We start from the raw sequence: 26,760 nt of genomic DNA on the forward strand, positions 1-26,760 counted from the left end.
CACGGGGCCGCTCACTGAGCACACTGCTGTATAAAAAGCTCCAGTTGAGACCCCAAAGACAGAAGGATGAATTTGCTGTCAGCATGATGCACGCTCTGCACAAGTGTCTGCTTTTTTATCTTCTGACATGTCTTGGACTTCACGGTAAGATTTACAGTTCTAGTTTGTGTCTCTGGTGCACAAATGCTCCATTAAAGCATCTTTTTTTCACTTTTTACAGCTCTTGGGAGTGAAATCATACATGGTAAAAAGGCCCCGCAGAAATTGATGCTGTATATGGCCTCCTTGCAGAACGACGCAGGGAAACATGTATGTGGAGGATTCCTCATCAGTGAAGACTTCGTACTCACTGCTGCGCATTGTAAAAACTCGTGAGTAATCAGGAATTAAATCAAGAGAACCTATTGTGTAGCAAAAATGTGTCACATTTTAATTGTATTGTTTTATTTGCTGTATCTGCACCCACTGTAAAAAAGGATTTTTGAGGGTAGTGAATAAAATCCATGCAAATTGTGTAAATTATACTAAAAGTATACAGCGAATGAATTGATTAAAATGAGTAAAGTTTACCTGTGTTACCTAATTTTCAACAGTAACAATTGCAACCCAAAATAACATAATACAATCTACCCAAAGATATCGGGCCTGTTCTGCACAGTGTGCAACAGAGATGCAGTGGTTAGTGCTGTTGCCTCACAGCTAGAAGGTTCAAACCCTGGTTCAGGTTTTATTAGTGAGTAGTTGTGAAATGTATGTAGTCTTCACTCAAAGCATAAGATAAAATTTACTAAATTAAATACAGTGCAAATTGTTACCTCAATTTTATTGAATAGATTTTATAGGTTGTTTCTTATAGTGCAGCTTGAGAAAAGTTACTGACAACCTTTCAATGTTCACTTGCTCAGGTCGCCTACAAGTGTTGTTCTCGGCACCCATGATCTCAAGAAGGTTAATAATGACACGATGAGATTCAAAGTAAGGACATGCCCGCATCCATCTTATCAAAAAGTGGGTACTGGCAACGACATCATGCTCCTCAAAGTAAGTAGAAATTTGATCAGCCTTGGAGTCTCCCCAAAATGGTCAAAACCAATTACTTTTCTGGGTCGCTCCATTTTTAAGCATCTTTATAAATCTGGGACCTGATGGAGGAAATGGTTTGAATCTGTCTTTGCTACATTTTGATTTCACCTTCACGTCTTTGTGTCTCCAGCTGTTGAAGAAGGCTCCACTGAACAAAAGAGTACAACCGATTCAACTTCCAAAGTCTGTCACTAAAATAAAGGACAACGCTAAGTGTCGTGTAGCTGGGTGGGGTTACACAACAACTCGTGGTAAAGCTGTTGATGTGCTTCAAGCTGTGGAAGTTTCCACTGTTAACCTGGAGACCTGTAAGAAAGAATGGAAGTGTGGCAGAGTTACTCTTCCTGCCAATGTTATCTGTGCAGGTGGATATAAGACAGACAAAGGATTCTGTAAGGTACATTTTCAGTTTGTTCACAGAAAACATCAAGTGGTTTCTATTTTAAATGGTTTGTCATCTTAAACATTAAAATAAACAAATGCAGCTTTCTTCCTCACAGGGGGATTCTGGTGGTCCTCTGGTGTGCGGCGGGGCAGCTGTAGGTGTGGTGTCTTTTAACTACGGGGGAAACTGTGACTACCCAAACGCTCCCAACGTCTATACAGAGACATCGAAGTACCTTCACTGGATCAAAAAGGCACTCAAGCAAAAGAACTGTTAAATGCAACAATTCAGCTTAACTGTACTGTTTTGTGTTGTATTTTATTGGACCCACCTCAGGACGAGCCTGCAGAGCTCGTCTTAAAGCTTGCATTTACAGAATGGGCCTTTTTTACAGTTTATATTCTCTCTTGACCTTTATGACCTGGCTGTATGTTTCATATCTAAATATCTAAAACTGTTTTTTAAATCTGCTGACGTCCTGTAAATTTCATTTTGCCTTCTGCTTAAATAAAGCTAAACAAATAAAACTGTTGTGTTCAGTGTTATTGTGGATTTATTGCCATGTTTAAATCGTCTTTTGAGTTTGCTCCTTAACTGAAACTCAAGAAAAAAAAATAGTGTTCAAGTTAAAAAGAGCTTTTAAAAAAAACATTTTAGCGTACTTTTAAAGAAGAAAATATAACACTGGTTGCACTGAAAGAGCAGCAGAGCTCCAAAATGAAAGGATTCTAACTAGAGCAAACATTTTGTAACTGTGAGAACATTGAGGCTCAAACCTGAACCTGGAAACTGTGGTTTCCGTGGCTCACATAGCTTGTCTTGGAATTCAAAGTAAATGTTTCAGTGGGCTGTGTGAATCCACACCAAAGAAAATCAGACTGACGTTTGTGTTTAACTCATCAAACAGGGTTCACTTGATGTGGCTGAGTAGTGTCCACAAACAGGGAGAGGAGGGGTCCGAAAGAGTGTCAGATATCTGAGCGATAGACGGAGCACACTCAGTACAAGTTTGATACTTTCACTTTCTCACTTTGTGTCAAAAGCTGACTGGGCAGGAAGCATTTCCTCCTCCAAAAGGAGAGGCTTAAAATGGGAAAATACCAAATCAAAAAATGATGATTTAAAGGTACTTACTCTTGAAATAAACCTGCTATTAGTCTCATGATTCTACAGTAAATGCTTCACCCTGATGCACTAACACATCTACAATCATTAGTGCAGGAAGGGGGATGCTGAGGCTGCATAGTGATGAAATAATACATGATAAAAAATGATTGTAAAAGTTTGTATGCTTGTGAATTTGATATTCTATGATGTTCAAGTAGGAAAATATGGTAAATTTTAAGGACAATTGTGTGGTATTAATAAACTCTGCTGTTTCACACAAGTCTGAGATTCAAAGATGTCCGACATCGTTAATTTCTTAATACTAATCTATACACATGTGCTAGTTAGCTGTTGCACACACGCATGTATCCTAAGGACACGCATCTTTATGTGACGAGTGCAATTTGTAAAAGTTGAACACGTCCATCACAGTATGTCCTCCCAAATGTAGTTTACATCAGAGGTTATTCAATACTTTCTCACCAAAGTTCACCTGATGTGATCAAGTATTAGACATGATGAAACAAGACTGAATCCACAGCCTTGCTAAGCGCTAAGTGAGGCTGATGGAAGTGTTATTATTTTAACAGCTGTTTGGTCATAAATCTGAGTATTAAATACATTTTAATGTCCCATGATGAACATTTTATGGGATCACAAAGGTTACTTTCATCTTCAGAAGGACATGAATACTGTGTAAAATATTGACACAGCAGGGCTTCTAACTGCTCACATGCAAACCTTAAGAGTTGCCAACTTGAGTGTCAGTATCAGTCATATGTTAAACAGGTCCATATACATGGACAGCTGTTAGATAGTAGACTCATCTTGATCTTGACCGAGTACTGACTAATATGTTGGCATGTTTTGCAGGGGTGGATCCAGACTGTTTTGACTGGGGTGGCCCAGCTGGGGAACTGACTTATGCAGGTGGGCATGAAGTATGTGTCCACGCTACCACATACACACAGATAATTAGCATTTATTTACCCATCTCCTCTAATCATATCTACTTTGACGACTAACATCAAAGTATGTAAAGATGTTATATAAAAGTAACATAAAGTGACAACTGCTTAATTCTTGAAGGGCTCAGTAAGAAGATGTATGTCCAGAGTAACAATTTAAAGTACTAACAGAAGGAAATGTGCAACATTGAAATGCAAAGAAAGCTACAAGCAGCCTGTTGCAACTCAGCCCAAATAGGCGATTTGAACATAAGTCCCGCCTCTGACAACACAAATAGCCAATCATAGCTTAGGATTTTGAGATTGCACCGAGGTTTGGCCAATGAGATTTCAAAGGGGTCCCTGGCCACCCCTCTGATTCTGCTACTGATGTTTTGTTTCTGAGATTTGTCAACTTGGGGGAGTTTGGAGGACATTGTCCCTTAAATCAGGATTCTTTGTTAGTAAAGAGAGAAGTTGAGATAAATGAGATGACAGCAATACAAACAGTGAAGAAAAATAGATTTCTCTACCCACTCCATATGCATGCAAATCACTACACATCTTTATTCTCTTGTTTAAAGACCAGCTCCAGTCATGTTTTAAGACATATAAAATGCTCTTTTTGAAATAACAAATTGCATCTGAAACGTTTCTGCAAAATACATTTAATTACCTTGTAAAAAACCTCCAAAGGCGTCTCCTCCTTCTCCTAAAAAATCTAGAATCTGCATAGTCCCCGCCCACTATGCAGTATGTTTCTCCTTTCACATATTACAGCCGAAAACAAAACACGTCTCTGCCATTGTTTAGTGGCAAGTTGCTGAAACTTATCTAGCTTGAAATGTAGTAATTAGTAGTAGTAACATTAACGTTAGTAGTCAGTAGTAAGTTTGCACAAATTACGACGACGGTTACAGCTGGCTCATGCTTTGCCAAAGTAGTTGCCATAGGTTACACATAATGATATGCATAGTGTCACCCAGTCCAATCCAAGGATTGGCTCCTTAGGTTTGTGAAGTCTCAAACCTGGCAATCTGAAAACGTGTTGTTCAGCCTGTCCTTGGTACACTGCAGTTTAAAAGCAGACAGGCCCAGCCATGGAGATGACTGCTTAGGTTGTCCCTGATATGTCTTGTAGCGCATGAAAAACACCACATGGAGATGTTTACAAGGTTAATCACTTGATTTTCACTGGAGGGGGTTTTTAAGTAATTGTTATTATCAGAATATTGTTACTTATCATCATTATTTTACATGTTAGATATAATGTTTCTTGCCTCTTGATATTGCAGAGGTAACGGCATGCAAAATGCAAAAAGAAGCATGGGCCCGGTTCTGCTCGAGGTTTCTGCCTGTTAAAGGAAGCGTTTCCTCCAATGCTGGCAAATGTTGCTTAGTACTGCTCATGGTCTCTAAATAATATAACAAGGAGTGCGGCCTAGTCCTGCTCTTTTTGTAAAGTGTCCTGAGATAACTTTGGTTATGATTTGGCGATATAGAAATAACAATTGATTGATTTTAGGATGTTTAATATAAATGTGTTAATTTTTTTAACCAATGTGTCCATGTATTTTGTGTTATGTTTAAGATTACCTGCAAGGGTTAATGTGAAAATGATCTGTTTATTGGCACAGAGCTCAACACAGCTCATGCACTCACCTGCTTTGAGTGATATTACCAAGTTACCTATCAACATTGAGTTTTTACCACAAAACCAGATTGAATGTCATATTCGGTCCACACTTTCACCTTTACAAATCTGCCTGCATGTTTACTCAATACAAGATCCACATAATCTATACAGACAGGACTGCTTAGGCAGCAGAACCACAATCAAAGAGCGTGCACAACAATTTCCACTGAGATAAACACAGTCATATCTTATCGTGTGGCGCTCTTATCTAAATTAATACAATCTCAGTACCACCAGATTAGCCTGGAACCTTTGGACCTCCGGTGCGCATCATACTCCATGGCAGTTATTTTAACCTTTGGTCTGAAAAGCAGGTTTGACATATTTAACATATACAAACTTTACCCTGCCTGCCCCCTAAAGTACAAAGTCTGTGTGATGTCTCATTGAGCTGATGTGTGAACATAGCAGGTAATTTTCTTGATTGTGCGTGCCTGTATTTTACTTTTCACACTTTTGCTGATATTGAAGATACATGCAAATGCATGTTATATTGATATTAACAAAGCAACATCATTGATGAGTCCTCCTCCTCCTCTGGCATGCTCGAACAAAGTGCAACCCCTGGCCTAAATCCTACTTAGTTTTTCCAGTAGTTGAGAAGACGTCTTAGTGGCGTGTTCATTTGTGTGTTTTCTATGAAGCTTTGACTGGACCATATGTCCATGTAAAAAATGTTTCCACTTCTCAACGACTAATGGCTCTCTACGGTGAATCATCGCAACGACTGAAAGGAAGATGAAGAAAAGGAATTTCATTTGAAGATTGAAGTTTCATAAGTTTGATAAGTGTACAAAAGCTCAGGATTTGTTATGGTGAGCTTGGCCTTCACAAGGATTGGTGCTCAGAGCTGACTTTGCTCATTTAAGCAGTCTATATGTGAAGATAGTGGAAAAGTGCTGGATGAGGTGACTGGAGAAGGCAGTGTGTGAGGCAGACACTGCAGTGTCTCTAGCACCCTCTCTGCGCCTGACAACACAGTGGTAGTGATACAACACACTTGGTTATACTGTATATGCACACATTAGTTATTAGTTATGGGTCACTAGAGGAGGGGTGTAAAATAACACCGCTAGTTTTAATGTTTATGATGACGTGGATGTAAAATCAAAGTTAGCTTTCAAGTCTAATTCAGTGTGTGTACGACATCATGATACATAATAAAAGGCCGCAATCTGTAACGCCACTATCCGTAACAGCACAGCCAGTAACGCCACTATCCGTAACAGCACGACCCGTAACAGCACGACCCGTAACACCATGATCCGTAACACCACGATCCATAACACCACAATCCGTAACACCACTATTTGTAACACCACTATCATCCGTTACACCACTTTCCGTAGCTTCACTCTCCATAACGCCACTTTCCGTAACACCACTTACCGTCATCTCCAAAAAGTTTGTACGTATGGGTCAGTGTTTGTTAGCTAGATCAAAACTTTTCCATGGGAGGTGGCGCACGCCTCTTTCAGATCCCTATACTGTGTGTACACAACAGTAACAACTGAGACTCTTGGTCTTCCTGACAATGTTACCTGTGTAGTAAGCCAAAATGACGGGCGCTCCTCCGGGGGATTTAATGAGCCAAGAAATTATGGTGTTTATTTGGCAGACATATCTGGAAGGGCAAATTCAAGTAGTTAATTGGACTTTTAACAATGTAGTCTTGGACGGAGGTCCTTTATAGCTAAACGCTGGCTACACTGGAATGCCCGAAAAGTCTGCAATCCCTCCCAGAAGCATAAATATATCGTCAGACAATAGCCGAAGGGTTCTGAGACTGAGCATATAGCAAATAATTTAATAAATAAAACGTCACGCGAATGACTGAGTTCAACTCTAAGAGAAGATAGCTGGCAGTTGGTTGTGTGGGCTAACCTGTAACCGTTGACAGCGGCTAACTCTAACCAGGCTCCCCATGCACGTTGTTTACAGACAGGTCTGGTTCGAGTTTTCGTTGGTTACAGTTCCAAAAGGATTTTGGTTAAATCAAAACTGGAGGTGAAAGGCTTTCAGATACTTTGGCAAAGCGCAATAGTTTCAGCTGTGTTGTGTTAATTCTCATGGTTGTTCAGTATCGAGGTCACACACTGAAGACTGCTGCCTGGAGGCCTTATCTCACCTGGGCCACCTGTGGGGAGGGGACTAATAATTTTACTAAAAAACAAACTGGTCAATCTAACAATAGAAGCTGATCCAGTTCTATAATAAAAGTTAGATTTGTTTGACGGTAGACAATGACATCCATGAATATCTCCACAGACCAATGTAGAGGAGATAATTAGACAGCATTGATCAGCAGGTGTAAGAGTGATATGTGGAGCAGTACATGCTATGCAGTGTTAACCTTGCATATCTGACAACATGTTTGATGATTAACCTCTTTTGCATCAGGCCCGAGGGGAAAACAGAGGAGACGGATAACAGGCAATCACTTATCACCTCATTTACTGTAACTGATAGCAAGAATTTTCATGATGCCAGAAGGGCAGAAGGATTAGCCAGCTAAATTAAATAGCGATAAGAAATTTGTTCCTGTTCTGCGTTGTTGTGGAGAGGGCTGCCACGAACATCTAAAATATCAAATAAAATAACTGCATTGTTTATTTCCACTCAAAGTTTTACCAAAAGGCCCTTTTTTCCTTTTGTGCAGTCATCGCAGAAAAGGAAAAATTTTAAAGTGTAATAAGTTTTGAATTTTGTGGATTTGAGAGCCAACACAGCTTAAAAAACCAGTCGCACGTTACAGCAAAATTAAATTCTTGGGAAGCCCAAAATGTTTGTGTGACCTCAAAGTTTACACACAATGCAGGTTTGTGAAAATGAATGCCTGCCCCTTTAAATGAAAGTAAACACAACTGGGTATTTACAATGACCTCCACGTAGCATCTTTAAGATAAGTGTGTTGGCTTTAATGGGAGGAAATTAGGTGGTACATTAATTCCGTGACTGAACTAAGTAAATTAGGTAGATTAGATAGAGTGGCAAATGTTGCATAGTACTGTCATAAGTCTGCTGTGCATTGCATCAGACAAGACCGCTTTCTTTCTTAAGAACAGACTTGTTTACACAAACGTGATGCAACTAACTGAGAAGAGGAAAATGAAATAACAGTCTTTGCCGGATTTAAATCTATGCAGTAACTGTCAGAATACCTCACACAAACACACATTGCACATTATTTCTGTTTAACTTCCAATGATCCAAAATGTTTAATGTGAATATTTCAGAGCCATTATAACTCCACTGGTTCTTGCATTGATTATGAAACCCTGTTTTGAAAATTGACACCACTATGTTTGTAATTCCACCGACAACTTCACAAAAGAGAAGTCTGAAGCTTGTTAGCAAACTGACTGAAGCAACACAGACCACAAAATAAGCAAGATGCTCTCTTCTCCAAAAATTATAAGACTAAGAGTGGAAAGTGTTGATTTGACCAGAGACCATGGCAATCACCGTCGTACTGCTGCTGCTCTTCGTCCTGAACGGTAAGCTACACATCAGAGACATAAAATCCTTGCCTTGTATAAATGTGAGCAAATAATGAATGATGATTGGTGTTTCAGGGGCTGATGGTTCTCTAATTGTCGGAGGCCAAACTGCTGCGCCCCACTCGCGCCCTTACATGGCCTCGCTGCAAGTCCGAGGTAACCACTTCTGTGGGGGCGCCCTGGTGAAGGAGGACTTTGTGCTCACAGCAGCACACTGCCAGCTAAGTTTGTAAGAATACAAAAACAGAAATATCCTTTAGGGTTTTTTTTGTTATAAGAACTACTTACACAACTACAACAGATACCTTGGCATTTGAAATATTGTTAAGCTAATGTAAACCACTATTTTCCCCGACACCATAATGACAGTGTCTTCAGGGACCTGAGTTTCTTTTCTCAAAGTTTGCAATAACTTGATTATATGCGTTTAAATGTTTTTCCTACTTCCATTGCAGCCAAGTGTATTTAATTCCTGTCAATTCAGAATTAAATCAACTTGCAGAGATTCCAGATTGTCAGACATACTGTAATAGTAATCCATCAAAGTAAACACTATGGCTGAACTGTTCTGACATGCATGGAAAGCACTGATTTGAAGACTGTGATTTAGAGTTTTACAAATGTATTTAAGTCAAGTCAAAGAGCTTTTTAGTACCTATTATATCATATCTAAAGTCCACTAAATTGTTTGTGATTTCTAGACCAGTCACGGTTGTTCTTGGAGCTGACTCTCTGACCAGTGATGAGTCCACAAAGCAAGAGTTCAGCGTGGTCAGATCCATTCCACATCCCAACTATGACGGACATGAAAACGACATCATGCTCCTGAAGGTGAGGATAGTTTAAACTGTTGTTCACAACACTGTAGCATGAAGAAACTCTCCTCATAATTGTTTCTATTTTACACTGTTTGTATTTTAAGATGCTTCTACCATTGATCTCCTTTTTCTCAGCTCAACGGCAGCGCCGAACTGACTGAAGCAGTGCAGCTGATCACCCCGAAAAGGGGCAGGCTGAGTCAGTGTGACACAGCTGGCTGGGGAGATATAGGGGACAACAATACCTTGGCGAACAGGCTTCAGGAAGTCAATGTGACACTCCTAACTCTGCAGAAATGCCGGAGGAGATGGGGAACTGTTCCCATCTTCAGGTCAATGGTTTGTGGCATTGGATCCCGCGTCTTACAAGGCTTCTGCTCGGTAAGTAAATACAGCAGCTAGAAAAATTAATTACAAAGGACATTTCATACAAAGTTCACCTTCTCTGAAGTGTATATGTCTTCTGTTTTAGGGGGATTCCGGTGGTCCGTTGGTGTGTGATGGAGATGCAGCAGGTGTCGTCTCCTTCTCTGGCCGGCGATGCGGAGACCCCGCCACCCCTGATGTCTACACACGCGTATCGTCCTTCAGGGCATGGATCAGAACCGTATTAGCCAACAATTAACCTCTGAGACTGAACAGGCAGTGTCAGTATGCTTGCTTGGATGTACTTTTTAAGACAGGGATCTTAATATATTAATACGTGGTTTTATGTTGTTTGATATGTGTTCAATAATGCAGTTCTGTGGTCCAGGTGAGGTGATATTAGTTGAAGTGAGTTTTACACAGTATGAATTCAAGATGGTCAGGCAAAACTGTTTTTTAAAATGTATATTTAGCTGAATGTAATAATAATGAGAAAAGGATGCATGATGAATAAAATAAATTTGTTGTTAATGTAGCTTTGGAGAAATATGTTTTTTTTATGGGTCAATGTTTTGTTCATATTTGCAGGTATGATAGACCTTTTTAAAGTGTTGTCATCATCCAGCTGCTTTGAAACGCTCAAACTTAAAGCTGTTCTTGCATGTTTGATTCATGCAAATAGCTTTGGGGTTGCATTTATTTGATGGACCAAGTATTCCAAAAAGATGAACAACTGTGGGTTTAATTTCATTAAAGTAAGTTGTGTGATAGTTTCTGTGCCCCTCTGTTGGTTTACTCTGCTTTCTGTCTCAAGGCTTGCACACCTATTGGCAGGGTATTATGTCTGATTACGTTTCAGAGCCAGGCTGTGCCAAATCAGGACATCTGGGATTATTTGTCACAGCCCAGCTCTGAGACAAATAACGGGGACACACCGGGTACACCATTTTAGAAAAATAATCCTAATCCATTTACAACAAAACACAATATAAAAACAACAAAAACAAAAAAGTAGATATAAAGAATCAGTAAAGTCAGTCGAGTAGGGTGTAGATGAGAGGAAGTGTTCTGTAAAAATAACACAAGACAGGCTGTTGCCCTGGTTTAAATATGCATGACGAACACCGGGCCCATTCTGCTGATTGTCTTGCCGCCACAGCAAAGTGAACGAAGCAGAGGGGTCGTTACATACTGTTATGCATCTATAGCGCCTCTCTTATGCTGTCTATCCCTTTAAATCGAATCTAGACCATTTTTGCGTCACACAAAACCTCGACCTCCCTTCACCGGTTGTGGCAATTCATCCGTGGTTGTGGTCGGTTGTCTTTTCCAGCTCGATACTGTGGACTAATACTGTAATTACGCTATTTCCGAAAACAGGAGTACACAGCATGCAGGGTAGTTTACAACACTTGGTTAACTGTAGTCGTTAAAAGTCCATATCATTGTCATGAAAACATCAACTCCCACTATCCATTGCGCGCGTGTTCACGTCCTTCACTGCGGTCATGGCAACCACAGGCTCGCTGGGAACTAGAGTCTTTTCTCTCATCTCCCATTTTCCACAGGTTTCGCGAGATTTGATAGGCGGGTGGTGTGTGGCAACATTTCTCTGCCAGACGAACAGAACAATACTGATATGAAATCTGCATAAAGGTAATGACAATATGTTCCGAAGAGAGAATGAGGCAATAAACATCCAGTTGTGTCTGGTGTTTGTTACGTACCATTAAGGACAACGAAGAGCGGAGGTAGCTCGCCGCCTCTGCTCCTCTGACAGTAACGTTAACATCTGCATTAATGTAGAGCTAGGACAGACGAGTGTTAACCTACAGTGTGAGGTGTAGGTGTGCTGGATTTAGTCCAGGACAGGTGACGCACGGCATGACTTTATTTTGTATTTTGTCGAGCTCGCTTAATCGTCTCCCATATGCATGTTACGAATGTACAAATCATTTTTTACTAAAATGTAACGTTACACACTGCAACTCGTCATTTACGGTGACATGGCTGACGTATTATCTTAAGTTGTGTCACCTGGATTTTTATTGGCTTTTAATTCTTAAGTGAGGCGATATGTGTGCATTCTGCTAACTAAATAAGACAACTATACAGTCTTGCGTTTTATGACCTCCATGGCTGTGTAATTAAAGTAAATACCCAGGAAGTTATTTCATCATACTAATCTATTGGCTGTTGGAGTTGTCAGTCTCTACAGAGCAGGCTGCAGCCTGTCACGGGTCTCCTAGAACAGACCAGCCTCTCAGCTGAGGTAGAGGCCTTCCTCATGCACTAGTATGCCGTACATGTGAAGTTTGGCAGCTGTCATATTCACTCACAATATAACTGAACATTGCCCTTTCTTTCTCTTAATCAGTAGCCTTTGAATTTCTGGAGGCATGTCCAAGAAAAGGGGCAGGTATGTAGAAACAAACCTTAGTGGTTGCCATCGAATGATCCTGTTAATGAAGGTTTTTGGGTGTAATGTATCAGTGAAAAAATAATGTCACAAACAACTACATGAAAAGTGGTCAACTTCATTCTAGTTTGTACTGAACTTATCCCTGAAAATATTGACTTGAATTAATTTAGGATTTAATTTGATTCATTAGCTGCATATAAAACTGTATGATATGTTTTGATGGTGTTAATGTTGCAACAAGACCTAAATAAAAATTGTATTTAAATGGCAGTTTAACCTATAGTACATTTTAGGAAATGTTTCAAATTCAAATATTTATGTGCAATCAAACATTGGAATGTTACGTGAGAAGTTACAGAGCCTGTTACGTGAAAGTTTTTCTATTTGTTTAAGATTTAAACTGCGCACTTTAAACCTAACCATAGACCCCAAGACCTGAATATTCAACCTGTTTTACCAGGAAACGGAGTAGCGGTGAGCTGAGTGACACACTGACCCCGGACCCCAACAGCATTCTGGGAGTCCGCATTCAGCATAACTGGCGTGAGAAGGGGAACCAGAGCAAATGGAAAGGAACGGTACTGGACAGGCTTAGTGTGAACCCCTCTCTCTTCATGGTGAAGTACGACGGCTTTGACTGCGTCTACGGCATCGAGTTGTTCAAGGATGACAGAGTGTCGAACCTACAAGTTCTGTCAGAAAAAGTTGGTGAGTCAGTGCAAATCTGCACCTTATAATAAAGGTGATTTGCATTTTTGTTTTTGCAACACTGGGTTTATAGATTGCCATATGTCTCACATGCAACTTTGTCTACACAGTAAACAACAAGATCAAGATTCCTCCAGGGGCGGAGGAGCTGGTGGGAAAAGCTGTGGAGCATCTGTTTGAAAAGGAAGATGGAGAGAAGAATGAGTGGAGAGGCATGGTCCTCTCCAGGGCTCCAATAATGACCAACTGGTATTATATCACTTATGAAAAGGACCCCGTTCTTTATATGTACCAGCTGTGGGACGACTACGCTGACGGAGACCTCAGAATTCTGCCTGAAGCAGGTACTGGTGTTTTGGATTTATAAAAGTCTGATTAATTAATCACAAAATCTTTGGTCATCTTGTCCTCAGACTTTATGGATAATATCCATAAAGGGCATCCGTAAAGCATGGATACCATGTGAGACCACAATGAGTCACGGTGATTGTGGGAGTCGCTATTCGTTTCAAATCCGCATCAGGCGAAAGCCACAATTGCGTCATTTAAGTAAATCAATTTGTGTCAACAGACTTTGACATACACAATGTTGTAAAGTCTGAAATCAACCATGATTATGGTGTTCTTCTTCTTGTCTTCAATAATGGCTATTTGAACATAGATAAAACGTTTAAATTTGACACTAAATCTATTATTTACATTTGATATAGTTTGAGTGTTAATGGACAAGAGAATTCCCTCCTGTGATTCAATATTGAATCGGTTAACAGTTAATTTAAGTGTAAGTAACCCTAAATCACTATTTAACCACAAAGTTGCTTGCAATTGATCTGTAATATTGTGAATTGTCAGTCCACAGTGTGTTCAGCTGATTCAATCCAACAGTGCCTAATCTGTGTCTATCTAGAAGTTCATAGAATAGCTGTACTACAGCAACACTTGATTTAAACACTTGGAACAGAAACATGAACCTGTTTCTATATTTGTACAGATTTGGATGCTCGGCTTCAGATTTCTTTTACCAATGATTGACCGTTTCCTAAATTCTTATGTAACTGTTGCCCTGCTTGATTTTACATCGCTTTGTTCTGTGATATTTCTTGTAATCTGTTTATACAAAGACACATCTGTTTGAAAAGAGGGCCCTTCTACAGCCTAAAAGCATGAAATGCCATCCTAAAATATAGAATGGTACACTCAACCATCTGACTGTATTAAATATCGTGGCAGATGATTTCAAAGAGCAGTAGTGTATGTCAAGGGTGACGTTTTTCCACCAGAGTAAAGCTGGAGTGAAACAAGGCCATGGAAGGTTTTTCCTGAAGAGATAAGATATTTGTGGTGTTACGTTTGAATAATGAGAGCTCAGACTCTAATAAGTTGTTTCATCAACAACTGTTCCTGAGGTAATGTTTTAAAACATGCACAAGTTACTGCTTTAAAAAATATATATATATTGAAATGATTCTGCAAATACATGTTCACAGAAATGTATAAAGTTACATTCAAACTTAATGAATGGAGGATTTTGTGGTCTGTAAAAGCTTTGCTGTGTTTTGTGCATGATCATTTTGAAGTAATGAAAAGAGTACAGGATCTAACTCGAATTTAATGTAATTGCTATGTTGTGATGTTTCACTCCTCAGAAAACAAGCACCTGTTGCCTGCAGACAGGAAGCCAGGAGAAGAGACGGAGAGCCTGGTGGGAAAACAAGTAGAGTATGTTACCGATAAGGGGATTAAGAGAACAGGCCTGGTGATCTACCAGGTCCCGGCCAAGCCCTCTGTCTACTATATCAAATACGATGATGACTTTCATATCCATGTCTATGACCTGGTCAAAACCACCTAAAGAAAGTGGACATTTTATCTCACTCTCCAGCCGTCCATGTGCTTCTGTTCCACTCATTGTAATAATCTTGTTATTCAAAGCCATGCCAGGGTTGTTTAGTTAATATGCTTTATTGTTCAGAAGAAAGTGCAATCTGCTTTTCATAGCACAGCAGAACTGTAGCACCGCTATGCTTGGCTATTTCCAGGAGAGGTACTCACTCTTTTTAATGTTGCTGCTCTACTTTGTACTTAGGACAGTCCTGATTGCACTGCCCAACAGCTGCAAGGTGCGGTTGTTACTGCATTTGCATTGTTGTCCCTGAGGTTCTTATTGATCTGTCCTTAAAGTATTTATCCTAATTTAATCCCAGTATGACCAAAAAGAAGCTCAAAATATCCTTTTGAGGACACTTTTTCTGTTGATCAACTTAGTATCTTGTAAGGCCGAGCTCACAGGTACACGGGTGTACAGAGAAGTTTTTTTCATATGCAGCTTTGTTTAACAAAGTATGTGTCAACACGAGAACCAAAAACTATCCCAAACACTCACACAAGCGTGTTTCAGAAGAGGAGAACATTCTAAGCCTGCGTAGTAAGCTAATGTTTTTTCTCCGTCTCCTAAAAGCTAAAATTTTCTGAAGTTTCTGAACACCTTCTACCTGTAAGGAGTTTTCAGTGTAGCCGTACACAGTTTGAAGTACCTGTGTACGTGTTGATTTGGCCTAACTATCATATACACACAAGTATTGTGTTTTGGATGGTTGCCTTTAACCGAGGCATGTATTGGATCAAATGGAAAGGTGAATATGTGTGCTGTATTTCTCTAACAATACTATCAAATTTCGTGTCTGACTAACTATGATCATGGGGAAATGTACTGCTGCGCCTTTGCACCATGCCTTGTATTGTACCAGATCAGATCCTTTTTACTGGTGATGAAGATGCACTTTGCTAAATTCTCAATTAAAATTTGATCCCACACAAATCATAAAGTGCCTTCTGGCTTGCCATTTTGCAATATTGTACATACTGTATCTCCTACTAGCTACGCACTTAAGGTATTGTTGCGTTTGAAGGCTGCTATTTGGTTTTCATTCAGAAGTCAGCTTGAGGACAGTTTTGCAACCATCAGTTTATATTAGTGCTGTGTTTTGCTCTTAATGCAGTATGGAAATTATCTTTAAGTATAAAACACATTATCATTGGTTGTATTATCTCACTGTTGATATTGTGGGGAGCACTTTATTGTATAAAGTTTACATGTTTAGGTTATGGTTACACTACAAAGGTTCCCCCATAATGCTTTTTCCTTCAGAGCAAATGTGACAGAATAAATGTCATGTAACATTTGCATGTAGAAAAAATAATGTTGCAATACATTCAGAAAACACTATTTAATATGTACAACTTGTGTATGATGCCATGTAATGTTGCCTGTTGTGACTACTCTCATTTATAGGAATATCTCATGAAACACCACCAGCTTTTAGTGAAAGGGTTATTAATATACATAAATTATAAACTTAATATTTAACAGGTATAATCAGCTGACAAACTAGTGTGTTTACAGTATCTAACTCACTCTGGTTCTCGTCTTTATAACTTTGTCTTGCAAACATGTATGCTTGTTGTACGGATTTCATCACCAACTTCGTCACCTTGTCCTATCAGCCTTTTCAAGGTCATTCAGTGTATCCCTCTGTAGACTAGCCAATCAGTAAGGATACGGTTATTATTTTCAGCTGTCAAAACTGTGCATGTGTCACCTGAACAGAGGAGATTTTAAAACCTTCATTTTGACACTAGGGAAGTGACAATGTGTTGAAGAGTCAGTGCTCTTTGTTTAATCCATATTAAATGGGAAAAAAGGTTCAAACTTTACATCTCCGTTATGGTGCTGTGGAGTGTTTCAATGTTGTGTAAAGTGGAGTTTCACATGACTATGTGCTCTTCATTCTTTCGATCACCTCCTGCTCGGAAGTTGTAGCGACATTGACGGCCCATTGGTGTCATTATTATTCTGTCATGAGAAATAAAGATTTTTGCACATTTGTTTGGCCTTGTTCTTTGAGCACATAATGAACAGGTGAGAAAATATTTTGCCTCAATAAAACAAACTTAAGACTGGATGTGTTTTAAGATTGATGTATTACTTAGTCATAAATGGACAAACTGCATATATACAACAGACATTCTTGTCACAACATTTGGGCGGTTTGAGAACAAGGGAAGTGTCAGTCTTGAGAAGAAATTAAATATGATACGACACAGAATGAACTTTTTAAAACTGCATTTTGCTTCCTAGCATTATATACAACTCCAAACCAATGCCACTGATATTCAGAGAACCACAGTACCCTTTTCAACGGTTCTCTGTCATATTCTTTCTTCTTTCCTGTGAGGGGCTACAACTTTAGGAGAAGTGATGTCATTTCTCAAGTGCAAAACACAAAAAGATAAATGTCAGGTCGTCAAGAGAGTTCCTGTTCACTTCGTGAGGTCTTTAATGTACTGCACACCCTGATGTGTATAGTCATTTGCTTTTGTTGGAGCCTCCGAAAGACTTGTGATAGTCCACCGCACTCCTGCAATTAAATAAAAAATACAATCAATGGTTTGCGTTTGATTCAATGAAAATACAGAAAAAGAAGTTTAAACTGAAAGTCGTAGTTTCCTTCGGGATTAAGAAAGTTCTATATTATCTTAGAATAGTGATGTTGAAATTGATTACTTTGCCAATGAACTGCTAACAACTTCCCTATATCTAGACTACAATTTTAAATCCGGGCACACTCACATAGTCATGACCTTAATAAAGTTATAATCTCTCTAAATGATAAAAAAAAAAAAAAGAAACAAGTCTTTCTCTCAGCTCTTACCAGAGTTCCATGCCTGAACTGGGGAGAATTCAACTTTGGGCATGGTGGGAAGCTGAGTCTGAGGAGAAGAGGGAATTCATTAGTTTGGAGCAGAATAGTACAATATTTTGTTGTTATTCTAGAGTCCACTGAATTCTCATTCATGTATCTAGTGTGTAATATGACAACTTCTCTAGTGAATCAATGCAACTTTAGGAGGAAAACCTTAGGGCATCAGTTTGGGTTGGATAATTACCTCTGTGAATGTTTTTATTATTAATAAAGGACCTGGACTTTGCAGCAATACTGACAGTATGTCAATGCATAGGAGTGACCTCAGCACTGACATCATTCCCTGCTATAGTCCAAATTCTAAAACAAAAGGTATACAAGAGTCCCCCCCTTGAACTGCACTATGGTGCCTTAGTACTATGCTTAAGTGGTCTATCTTATCTATACCTCCAGGCCAAAGTACTTCATCCATTCCTCTACGGCGGGTGGTATTGCAGCCTTGGCCTTTCCCAGTGCCTCTGAGCCCTGCTCACTGCTTCCCAACAGACCTGAGTCACAGGCGACGTACAGAGCTCCTCCTGCAATGGTCACCTTGGTGGCCAGTCTAAAAATGAAGAACAGAAGCAGGCAGGCTTTCAACTGGGCTTAATCACCACTTTATTCCGTAAAACATATGTAAAACTGATTGGAAACAAGATTTAATGTCATTAATAGCTACTACAGTACACCACTTAAGAGTTTTCATTAATGCAAAGACATTTTCATTCAGCTAGGAACACAAGTAAGCTATTTATAAAACATTGCCTGGCCGACGTTAGCAAACAGAAAAAATGCTAGATCTACGTCAAATTCCAATAAATATATACAACATTATTGTAATCAAATAATTGTAATGCTGAGTTATTAAGCCAGCAATCTAACACCTAAGCAAATTGGTTAAAGTTGACAGATGGAAAGGTCTCGGGTAGACTGACAGTTAGCTTAGCGTCAGTTAGCTAACTAACTAATCGAGCAGCTAGCATCAACAGCAGCATTAACTTAAATGACGAGTAAAATCAAAAACACTAACTTCACAACGGGCAAAATCTTTGCCGCCATTGTCCACAGGAGGGAAGTTTCCTTTTGCGTACTGTTATTACGAGTACACGAAAAGATGAGCTTATGTGAAGGCTGTTTGGATAGCTTCACTGAAGGACAAGCCTGTTCGAGCCCTGCGCACAAGGGTTTTGTCAATAAAGTTTCCCCTTCAAAAGGCAGCGCTAGCTTACATTCAGAGAGGCAGATTCGCTCTCATCGACTTGTTTGGATGTATAGCCATTTAAATCACAATTTTACGTCTTAATAAAAAAAAGAACAGTTATTTAAAATTAGGTGTATTTTTAAATATAAAACAAATGTTTTTTGTTGTCTGTCTTTCAGAAGTTGGCCAGGCTTGATTCCAGTTCAATAACATCTTGAACAAAACACCTGGTATGGAAGCCCATTAAGGCCAATATGAAGAAGTGTATAAATAGATCCTGTAAGTTATTTAAAAGACACATTTTCTCAAAATAATGACTTACTGCGTATTTTATTGAAATTAATGCATATCTAAAACCAATGAGCAAGTATCAAAGTAATGAATTATTATCTCAAATTAATGAGTTAGTTTTTCAAAGCAATGAGAAATATAGAATATATATTATAAAAATAATTTTTAAAATAATTATTTTTCAGTGGTTTTGAAGCATAAAAATAAAAGCTTAAAAGAAAACAGCTAGTGGGGATAAAATTTGACAAAATGACATACATAACAGCCATTATCACATATTAATATAGGCATATTTGCAAAGTGTTACCTAGGGAAATCTAGTTATTTCAAATAAATCCATAGGTCATCTATGCTCTTAGTTATGTGACAATTCGCCATTGCCTTTTTTGGTAAATAAAAAAACTATTTTTGGTCATTATCTTTGTGATGCTATCTCATTATATCGCAATATTTGGTTGTTATTTTGTGATAATATGTCATTATTTAGAGGGAACTTTGCATTATTTTAGTAAAGTTTCTCATTATAACGACTTGCGGGTCTTTCTAAAAATCTGATTGGCAGAAATGGGCTTCCATACAAACATGCTCACACATGTCAAGAGTAAGACAGCGGAGAGTTACATAAATGGCATTCGCTTTCCCTCATCTCATGTGCAAGGCGGAGCTGGAACTGTGGAGGTCTGGGTTTACTCCTAAATCCTAAGTGCCTAAACGTTTACAAAATGGGAACTTTCAAAAAAGTCCTATTAGCTAGTATATGTGTAGCTTTCCTGGCTGTCAAGTGGTACGCACCGAGTTTTGATGCAGGTAAGGGACGACACTGCAACATCGAAATCACTTACTTGCGTTTTTGTGAAGTGTACCTGCTAATCTATGCGTTCTTTGTTTATGAGTTGGGTCACTTTAATACCTGCAGATTTAGCTTTTTTAAATTGCAATGACAGATGGCGTTAAGATCTGCAGGTGGTTATACCATTTTGCAGTGGTTTTTATTGACATAATGATGTGAAACATAGCCTAAACTTAAGGTAGGACGGGGCCATGTAGACTTAATTAAAATCTCCTGTTTGTCACTGTCACGCCTGTTCGATTTGTTTTGGGTTTTTCAGGGGTTGTTATCGGGCTTGTCTGACTTTTCAAACGGTTCCAAACTTCTCCCACTCGGCTGCGTGCCTGTTTGAGATGCTGGAATAGATTAGTAGTTCAGCCGCTGTTTTCACAGACCAAGGGCGTAGAAATGGCAAAGACTGTGAGGACATGCCCCCACCAACAACAGTTACTGAATTGTTTTTTTATTGAACTGCAATAACTTGTCCCCAAAAAATTAAATTATAATTAGAAACATATAATAAATCTTCCTATAGTGGTTAAATCTCATTTTAGAAAACGTGTTTGGCTGTTACTGAAGAGTTAAGGCTACTATGGAATGCACTTAGCCTACAGTTCAGCCTGACCACAAGCAGTAATTAAATAACAGACTCCTTATTGTCATTTGTTGGTTGGTGCATGTTTTTTTACCAGATGCAGAGAGTGCAGTTTGAGTTAGTGGACTACATTACAATGCAGAAAATAGAATATTAGGCTTTAAAAAAAAAAATCCTGGGAAAGTAGCTACCACACCTAACATCTCCGAAAAGTTAAATGCAAGCGAGCAAGTCCAGGCATCAGACAACATTAAGTGTGACGCACAAGTCCCCTGGAAGTACTCCAGGCTTTTTCCAAGTCAATTTGTAATAAAAGTCAAACATGTAATTAAATCTACAGGGCTGTCACATGATCCAGACTGTACCAAGAAGACCCTCTTCTCTATCTGCGTGTTGAAAGAAATGTCTGTAAATCAGGGGACTATTTTCTGTCTGAGTTACATTAACTTCCCAGTACAGACACATAAATATAATTTAGTCCTTAAGATGATCCTGATGTAGTAGTTTTAGGTTTCAGTATTTTAGGTGTTGATCTCTTGACGGAAAAGGGGTGTCTCTCAACAAATGTTCTATGACCCTGTATTTCAGGTCAGTTGACCTCAGAGGATAAGGTACAATCTGTCTGTCCCAGAGCAATATTCCAAATCCATATAACCAGTTTAGATTAATCCACAGTCTTGATAACACTCAATTGGCTTTGTCTCCCTGGGAATCTATGTCTTACATATATCGAATTGACCTTCAACCTTTACTACTAATGTCTTGACTTAGATTAGCACTTAGTGACCTGAAGACAAACGTGACCTAAAGACTAATGACGTGATGTAGCTTGACTATGGTAAGTGTAGTCCTTTTATTATCCAATATTCAATAGAATCTTACGCAACTTAAGCCTGGTAAAGAATAACCTTGGAAACATAAAGTGTCCCTATACAGTGCAGGGTTAAATTTTCCTTCCCAAGCTATACCTTCAAAATACAGTAAAATGACAGTAGCTGTGTCCCACTTCAGGGGCTGCATCCTTCAAAGGACATATTTGAAGGCCAATTGCGTCACAGCGGCACATTGAAGGCTGTCCCATTTCGAAGGCTCCTTCAGATGGGGGTGGCAAATGGGTCCTCCTTTCCCTGGGCCGCGAAGGATCCATCGGGTGCATCCCAACGTATCCTGAGATTTATTGTGCGCCAATTCAAATGAGATGGTGGACTCTTAAGCGGCCGAGGAATACACTTTAAAATGTTAAAGTTTTTGGTTTCAACTCAATCGAATAGCTAGCGACATAAATGTTAAAAATAACAAATTATCTTTAAAAGAATAGGTTGAGTTACGTGACGTTAGATGTGATAGCTAGTTAGCCCGCTAGCTCGCTGTTGCTAGGCAACAGGAGCGGTGTTTGGTGATGCAAGGAGAAGAGCAGGAATAGCTGGTGAGGAAAACAGGAAATCCTCCGTAGACCAGACTGTCTCGTTTCAGTTCAGCCTTCTCGCTCTACGCAGGCTACAAGTGACTCATCGTTTGTAGATCGCGTCCTTCGAAGGATGCAGCCCCTGAATTGAGACACAGCTAATGTGTGGGTTGTTATGTTTATCTGAATTCTTGAGTGTTATGTGTGCGTTAAAAAGGATTCAATGTTTTGTCAAACTGCTAAATGTTATTTATCTTTAATAAGCTAACTCTGTGTACTGCCATTAACCTTACCCACCCATTAAAGTCGAGACCACGCAGCATCTTTATTGCCCACGCTTCAATATGGACCCCCTAACCTCATCATGTCGCTGTTTTGTTGACGCGATGCCTTACACGTTAACTGCTTTGCATTAAACAAAATATGTGTATAATTACGCTGATGAAACTTTAATGTTGCCCTGGAGAAAAGAAAGCACAAAGTGAGCGATTAATTGGTGATCATTTGACATGCTTTCCGCTTGTGACCGAGACCTTACAAGAGAGAGAACGCCGCATTTATGTTGTGAGGGAGCAGTGTGCGTTGAAGTTTCCACCAGTAACACAATGATATGGTCTGATTCAATGGGGTAGTCTTAATGTGAGCTATTTAACAATTGCATCGCATTATGTCCAAGGAACTACAGCTGATGTTGCACAGTTATGAATTTTATATTTTGACATTTATATGACTTCCGACTTTTACAAGTGGAAATTAAACTTGATTTGTTTCAGACGCACTCTGCATCTGTGCACACACAGTTTGGTCCGAGTGTGCATTATCCAGGATCTGCTGTTTTACCTGTAAACTGCTTTCTTATCTCTTTTACAGTTTTTCACAATTTACGAGAAGAACAGAAAGTGCTAAATGATTCTCCATACATAAGGAGGGCTGAGTTTGGAAAGAGACATTTACTAAGCCTGTAAATCACCAAAATCTTAATGACTGCAGGCAGAGAGTAAAGGTGCCTAAAATATTGATAAGGGCTTCAAAAGAAATTCAAAAACAAAAAGCAACTGGACATAAAAGAATGAAGTACCTTACACGGGATATAGGACATAAACATGTATGTAACAGCCCCTCCCACCTCAGGTCAGAGGTCTCCTACACTAAGTTTCAATATGTCAAACAACACACAGAGGACTTTGAGTCGTCTATCTTTTTCATGGCTGCTGAATGAACATAGGTATAAATTTAGGTCATCTGAGACAGTACAATGTCATCACTTTCAAAGAAATTACAACAAAAAAATCATATATACGTAGGCTATTAATATACATACATGTATTTAACATATCTTTTTAACAGGAACTTTGTCTTTTTGTGTTTCATGTTTCTCACAGAATCTCTCAGAGGTGCCAGAGTATTGGTGACAGGGGCCAGCACGGGCATTGGCGAACAAATGGCATATCACTACGCCCGTTTTGGTGCACAGATAGTAATTACAGCAAGGAGGGAGAAAGTGTTACAGCAGGTCAGTGAACCTAACATCAAAATGGACACAAAGCTCCGGACAGCAAATATTTGAAGAAATAAGCGCTAAAAGTTCTGCCAACTGCCTGAAGAACTTTGTCCTGGCTCTGGGTTGTTATAAAACATGAGCTGCATTTGACGGTTAATCCATTTGTTCTGGTCTGTTCTTTCAGGTGGCAGAGAAGTGCCAGAGTTTGGGAGCCCAGAAAGCCCTGTACATAGCAGCAGACATGTCCAGTGAGTCTGACCCTGAGAGAGTGGTAGATTTTGCTGTGGAGAAGCTCGGAGGGCTGGATTACCTGGTTCTCAACCACATAGGCCCGAGCCCTTTCAGCATGTGGAAGGGAGACGTGGAGCACACCAGGTGGCTCATGAAGGTAGTGCAGCATTTAAATGGTATAGCAGCACAAAACATGAGGGGAATGCACTGACGTGTGTGTGTGTGTGTGTGTGTGTGTGTGTGCGCGCTTTCAAAAGGTCAATTTCTTCAGCTATATTCAGATGGCTTGGAAAGCTTTGGCCTCCCTAGAGCAAAGTAAAGGATCACTGGTGGTCGTTTCATCACTTCTGGGTAGGTTTGCCGCGCACTAACATTTATACATACATCAAATTTAATCCAATTTTATTTGTATAGCGCCAAATACCCAAACTTATCTCAAGGCACTTTACAAAAAGAGCAGGTTTAGACCGTACTCTTTGTAAGGTTATTTACAGCGACCCAACATGAATCCAACATGAGCAGTACTTCCTCGACTAGATTATTACTTTTAAATGATTTCACCCACTGATTACAAGCCATGTCGAGTCTGGTTTAATTGGTATTTTTATATATGTATTGAAAAGTGCGGAAGCTGAGAACAGCCAGGCTTGCAATTGTTTCAATTGTTTCCTGTAATAATGGTAATAATTGATTAATGTTTTAATTATGTAATAAATGTTTTTCAGGATACACAAATAAACTTAACACAGTTAAAATGTTCAAAAAACGGCACACAAAAAACTAAAAACGAGTTAGTTACTTAACACGTAAATCATTGATCAGGAGTGCTATGACAGTAGGATATAGACGTTTTGATAACAGCTGAGTAAAGCTGAATACAGTATGTCAGATCAAGCAGTAGTAGTAGGATACACACAAGGGACTGTACTTAAATCAAGGTCCAACACAGGCAAACATTGCATTGTGTTTCTCTTTAAGATAACATTCAGTTCTCATTGTTTATGGAGAAGACTTACCCAGCTGCAAACACAGTGTTTGGTTCTGCAGGACACAGCAGTGCGATCTTGGGCTAACTTAGTTATCGTAACAGTAAACATGACCAAACTGTCGCCATTTTAACCAAACAGTGTTCAGTTACCCGTGTAACGTTAAATTTACAGTCAGGTTAAAACTCATCTGTCATCAGTACAAGAAGCAAAGTAGTATACTTACACTAAGTAGCATAAAAAACAAAAGTTATGAGGCCCAAAATGTCCTGTATTTTACATCTGGTAAATTGTTTATTTTTTTATTCCTTACAGGTAAAATGGCCAGTCCCTTTGTTGCACCATATACCTCAACAAAATTTGCCCTGAACGGTTTCTTTGGGGCTCTTCATCATGAGCTGGCTATGAAGAAGAGCAATGTGTCCATCTCTATATGTACACTGGGGCTCATTGATACTGAAGCAGCTATGGACAAAGTCAAGTTAGTGCACTATACAGTAACTTTTATTAACCCAAATGTAAAGCGTCTTTAACAAGCAAAATAATCACTGATGCTTTTGTATGATTTGGCTTATTGATATTTATATTCTGCTGGCACAGAAGTTAATAACAGTATCTTTCTGTATTGTAGGGGCGTCACTAATGTTCCAGCCTACCCTGCCACTGATGCAGCCTTAAACATCATCATCACAGGAGCTACGAGACAGACGGACCTGTTCTACCCATGGTTCACCCAAATAGTGACTCTAAGCAAAGACTGGTTCCCGTCCCTCACAAGCTATATAATGCAGAACTCCTACAACTACATCCCATGAAAAACATTCATCTGCAGTGTCATTGCCTGCCCTAGATTTATTACACAATTTGTTATGTGTTTTAGAGCTTAAACATCATATCCTTCCTGTATATATTCACACTGGGGCTGATTATTCCATGGACTGTCTGTGCTTGGTATATCCCCTGTGATTGATAAGATTATTGTAAACTCAGATTTTTGTCCCCAATCTTTAACTTTTCATCGGAAAGCTGTTGTCCTTACAGCCAAATGGATCAAGTTCATATTTATAACAAACCGACCCCTGTCCCCTTTTCCTCATTAAAAGTCCACAAGGAGGAAAGTTTGGCTTTTAGTCTCATTTTTCATAGTTCAGCCAGTGTGGTCCATCAGACAAGGCACATAAAATTCCCTTTTTTAGAGATCCAACTGAATTATTGTATTCAGAAGACGACACAAGGACCAACATCTTCTAGAGGACACGAACTCGGATCATGTATATCAAATGAAAAGATCATATATAACCTGAAGGTAAGCCCGGAGAGTTGGAAGATTTTGGGTGTTTTTTCTGCCATTTCTGGAGATCCACAACATAATACTCCTTTTTATATTCATATTAGGATTGAATCCAGCTCATCTAAATTGATACACAAGGGTTATTGTCCATTCCCTCTCTGCAAACTTGCTTCTCTACTTTGATTAGCCCGTCGTGACGTCTTATTTCAAGGGGCAGTGAGGCTGAGAGTGTTAGAGGATGGCACACAAAACAGAATGAAAAGAAAACGCAACAGAATGTCTTTCAAAGAGGAAGAAAAATCTGAGAATTAGACTGATGTTAGCCTACTGATATAGTAACACTTAAAATGTTGCAATTAATCTGTGAATGAGGTCACCGTGACCATAAAGTAATCATTAACGTGAGGTTGATGTGAGTGCAGCATGAGGTCACTTTGACCTTAGTAAAAAGTGAGCTGTGTGCAGTTGGACGTCAGTTTGACCTCTAGTCACGTTGACCCTAAGCCTGAAAGTAGCCAGAATGACCAATTCAATGCAACTTCCATGTTAGTGCTCCTGGCCAAAAGAACATTGCAACAGGCATAAAGGAAACACAACCACCTGTCTCACGTCAGGCTTACCAGGGAATTAGGGCTTCGGAGACCAGGAACAACTTG

General features: G+C 39.3%; 5 protein-coding genes across 7 annotated transcripts; 4 read left to right on the top strand and 1 right to left on the bottom strand.

Annotated features, from left to right (window-relative positions):
* The first annotated feature begins 76 nt into the window (after positions 1 to 76).
* LOC138607683 (granzyme B-like) lies at positions 77 to 1,937 on the top strand. 2 transcript variants are annotated; one of them, XM_069680323.1, is made up of 5 exons: positions 77 to 144; positions 221 to 371; positions 906 to 1,041; positions 1,214 to 1,480; positions 1,569 to 1,937. In XM_069680323.1, the coding sequence occupies exons 1-5, from the start codon at positions 84 to 86 to the stop codon at positions 1,743 to 1,745; spliced, it is 792 nt and encodes a 263-aa protein (XP_069536424.1). In that variant the 5' UTR covers positions 77 to 83; the 3' UTR covers positions 1,746 to 1,937. The 2 variants fall into 2 exon arrangements, with proteins under 2 accessions (XP_069536424.1, XP_069536425.1); XM_069680324.1 differs by having other exon boundaries at positions 1,584 to 1,937.
* Positions 1,938 to 8,646: 6,709 nt separating this feature from the next.
* On the top strand, positions 8,647 to 10,636 carry LOC138607534 (serine protease 57-like). Its single transcript, XM_069680158.1, has 5 exons — positions 8,647 to 8,715; positions 8,794 to 8,947; positions 9,420 to 9,549; positions 9,672 to 9,917; positions 10,009 to 10,636. The coding sequence occupies exons 1-5, from the start codon at positions 8,673 to 8,675 to the stop codon at positions 10,159 to 10,161; spliced, it is 726 nt and encodes a 241-aa protein (XP_069536259.1). The 5' UTR covers positions 8,647 to 8,672; the 3' UTR covers positions 10,162 to 10,636.
* An 849-nt stretch (positions 10,637 to 11,485) lies between these two features.
* LOC138607436 (spindlin-1-like) lies at positions 11,486 to 16,917 on the top strand. Of its 2 annotated transcripts, none has more exons than XM_069680039.1 (5): positions 11,486 to 11,558; positions 12,280 to 12,321; positions 12,785 to 13,032; positions 13,143 to 13,376; positions 14,679 to 16,917. In XM_069680039.1, the coding sequence occupies exons 2-5, from the start codon at positions 12,302 to 12,304 to the stop codon at positions 14,882 to 14,884; spliced, it is 708 nt and encodes a 235-aa protein (XP_069536140.1). In that variant the 5' UTR covers positions 11,486 to 11,558; positions 12,280 to 12,301; the 3' UTR covers positions 14,885 to 16,917. The 2 variants fall into 2 exon arrangements, with proteins under 2 accessions (XP_069536140.1, XP_069536141.1); XM_069680040.1 differs by having other exon boundaries at positions 11,490 to 11,558; positions 12,283 to 12,321.
* Positions 16,918 to 16,994: 77 nt separating this feature from the next.
* On the bottom strand, positions 16,995 to 18,944 carry micos13 (mitochondrial contact site and cristae organizing system subunit 13). The gene is made up of 4 exons (XM_069680041.1): positions 18,805 to 18,944; positions 18,183 to 18,339; positions 17,745 to 17,802; positions 16,995 to 17,450 (listed from the first exon to the last, which is right to left on the bottom strand). Exons 1-4 carry the CDS (start codon positions 18,831 to 18,833, stop codon positions 17,353 to 17,355), a joined length of 342 nt encoding a protein of 113 aa, XP_069536142.1. The 5' UTR covers positions 18,834 to 18,944; the 3' UTR covers positions 16,995 to 17,352.
* Positions 18,945 to 19,929: 985 nt separating this feature from the next.
* Positions 19,930 to 25,913, top strand: hsd11b1la (hydroxysteroid (11-beta) dehydrogenase 1-like a). The gene is made up of 6 exons (XM_069680155.1): positions 19,930 to 20,073; positions 23,478 to 23,608; positions 23,781 to 23,984; positions 24,085 to 24,178; positions 25,129 to 25,294; positions 25,445 to 25,913. Exons 1-6 carry the CDS (start codon positions 19,989 to 19,991, stop codon positions 25,626 to 25,628), a joined length of 864 nt encoding a protein of 287 aa, XP_069536256.1. The 5' UTR covers positions 19,930 to 19,988; the 3' UTR covers positions 25,629 to 25,913.
* The last annotated feature ends 847 nt before the right edge of the window (positions 25,914 to 26,760 follow it).

The sequence above is a fragment of the Semicossyphus pulcher genome, unplaced genomic scaffold (genome assembly GCF_022749685.1).
Source record: "Semicossyphus pulcher isolate SPU_LCO1_2020_fin unplaced genomic scaffold, fSemPul1.0.p SCAF_4, whole genome shotgun sequence".
Classification (NCBI taxonomy): Eukaryota; Metazoa; Chordata; class Actinopteri; order Labriformes; family Labridae; genus Semicossyphus; species Semicossyphus pulcher.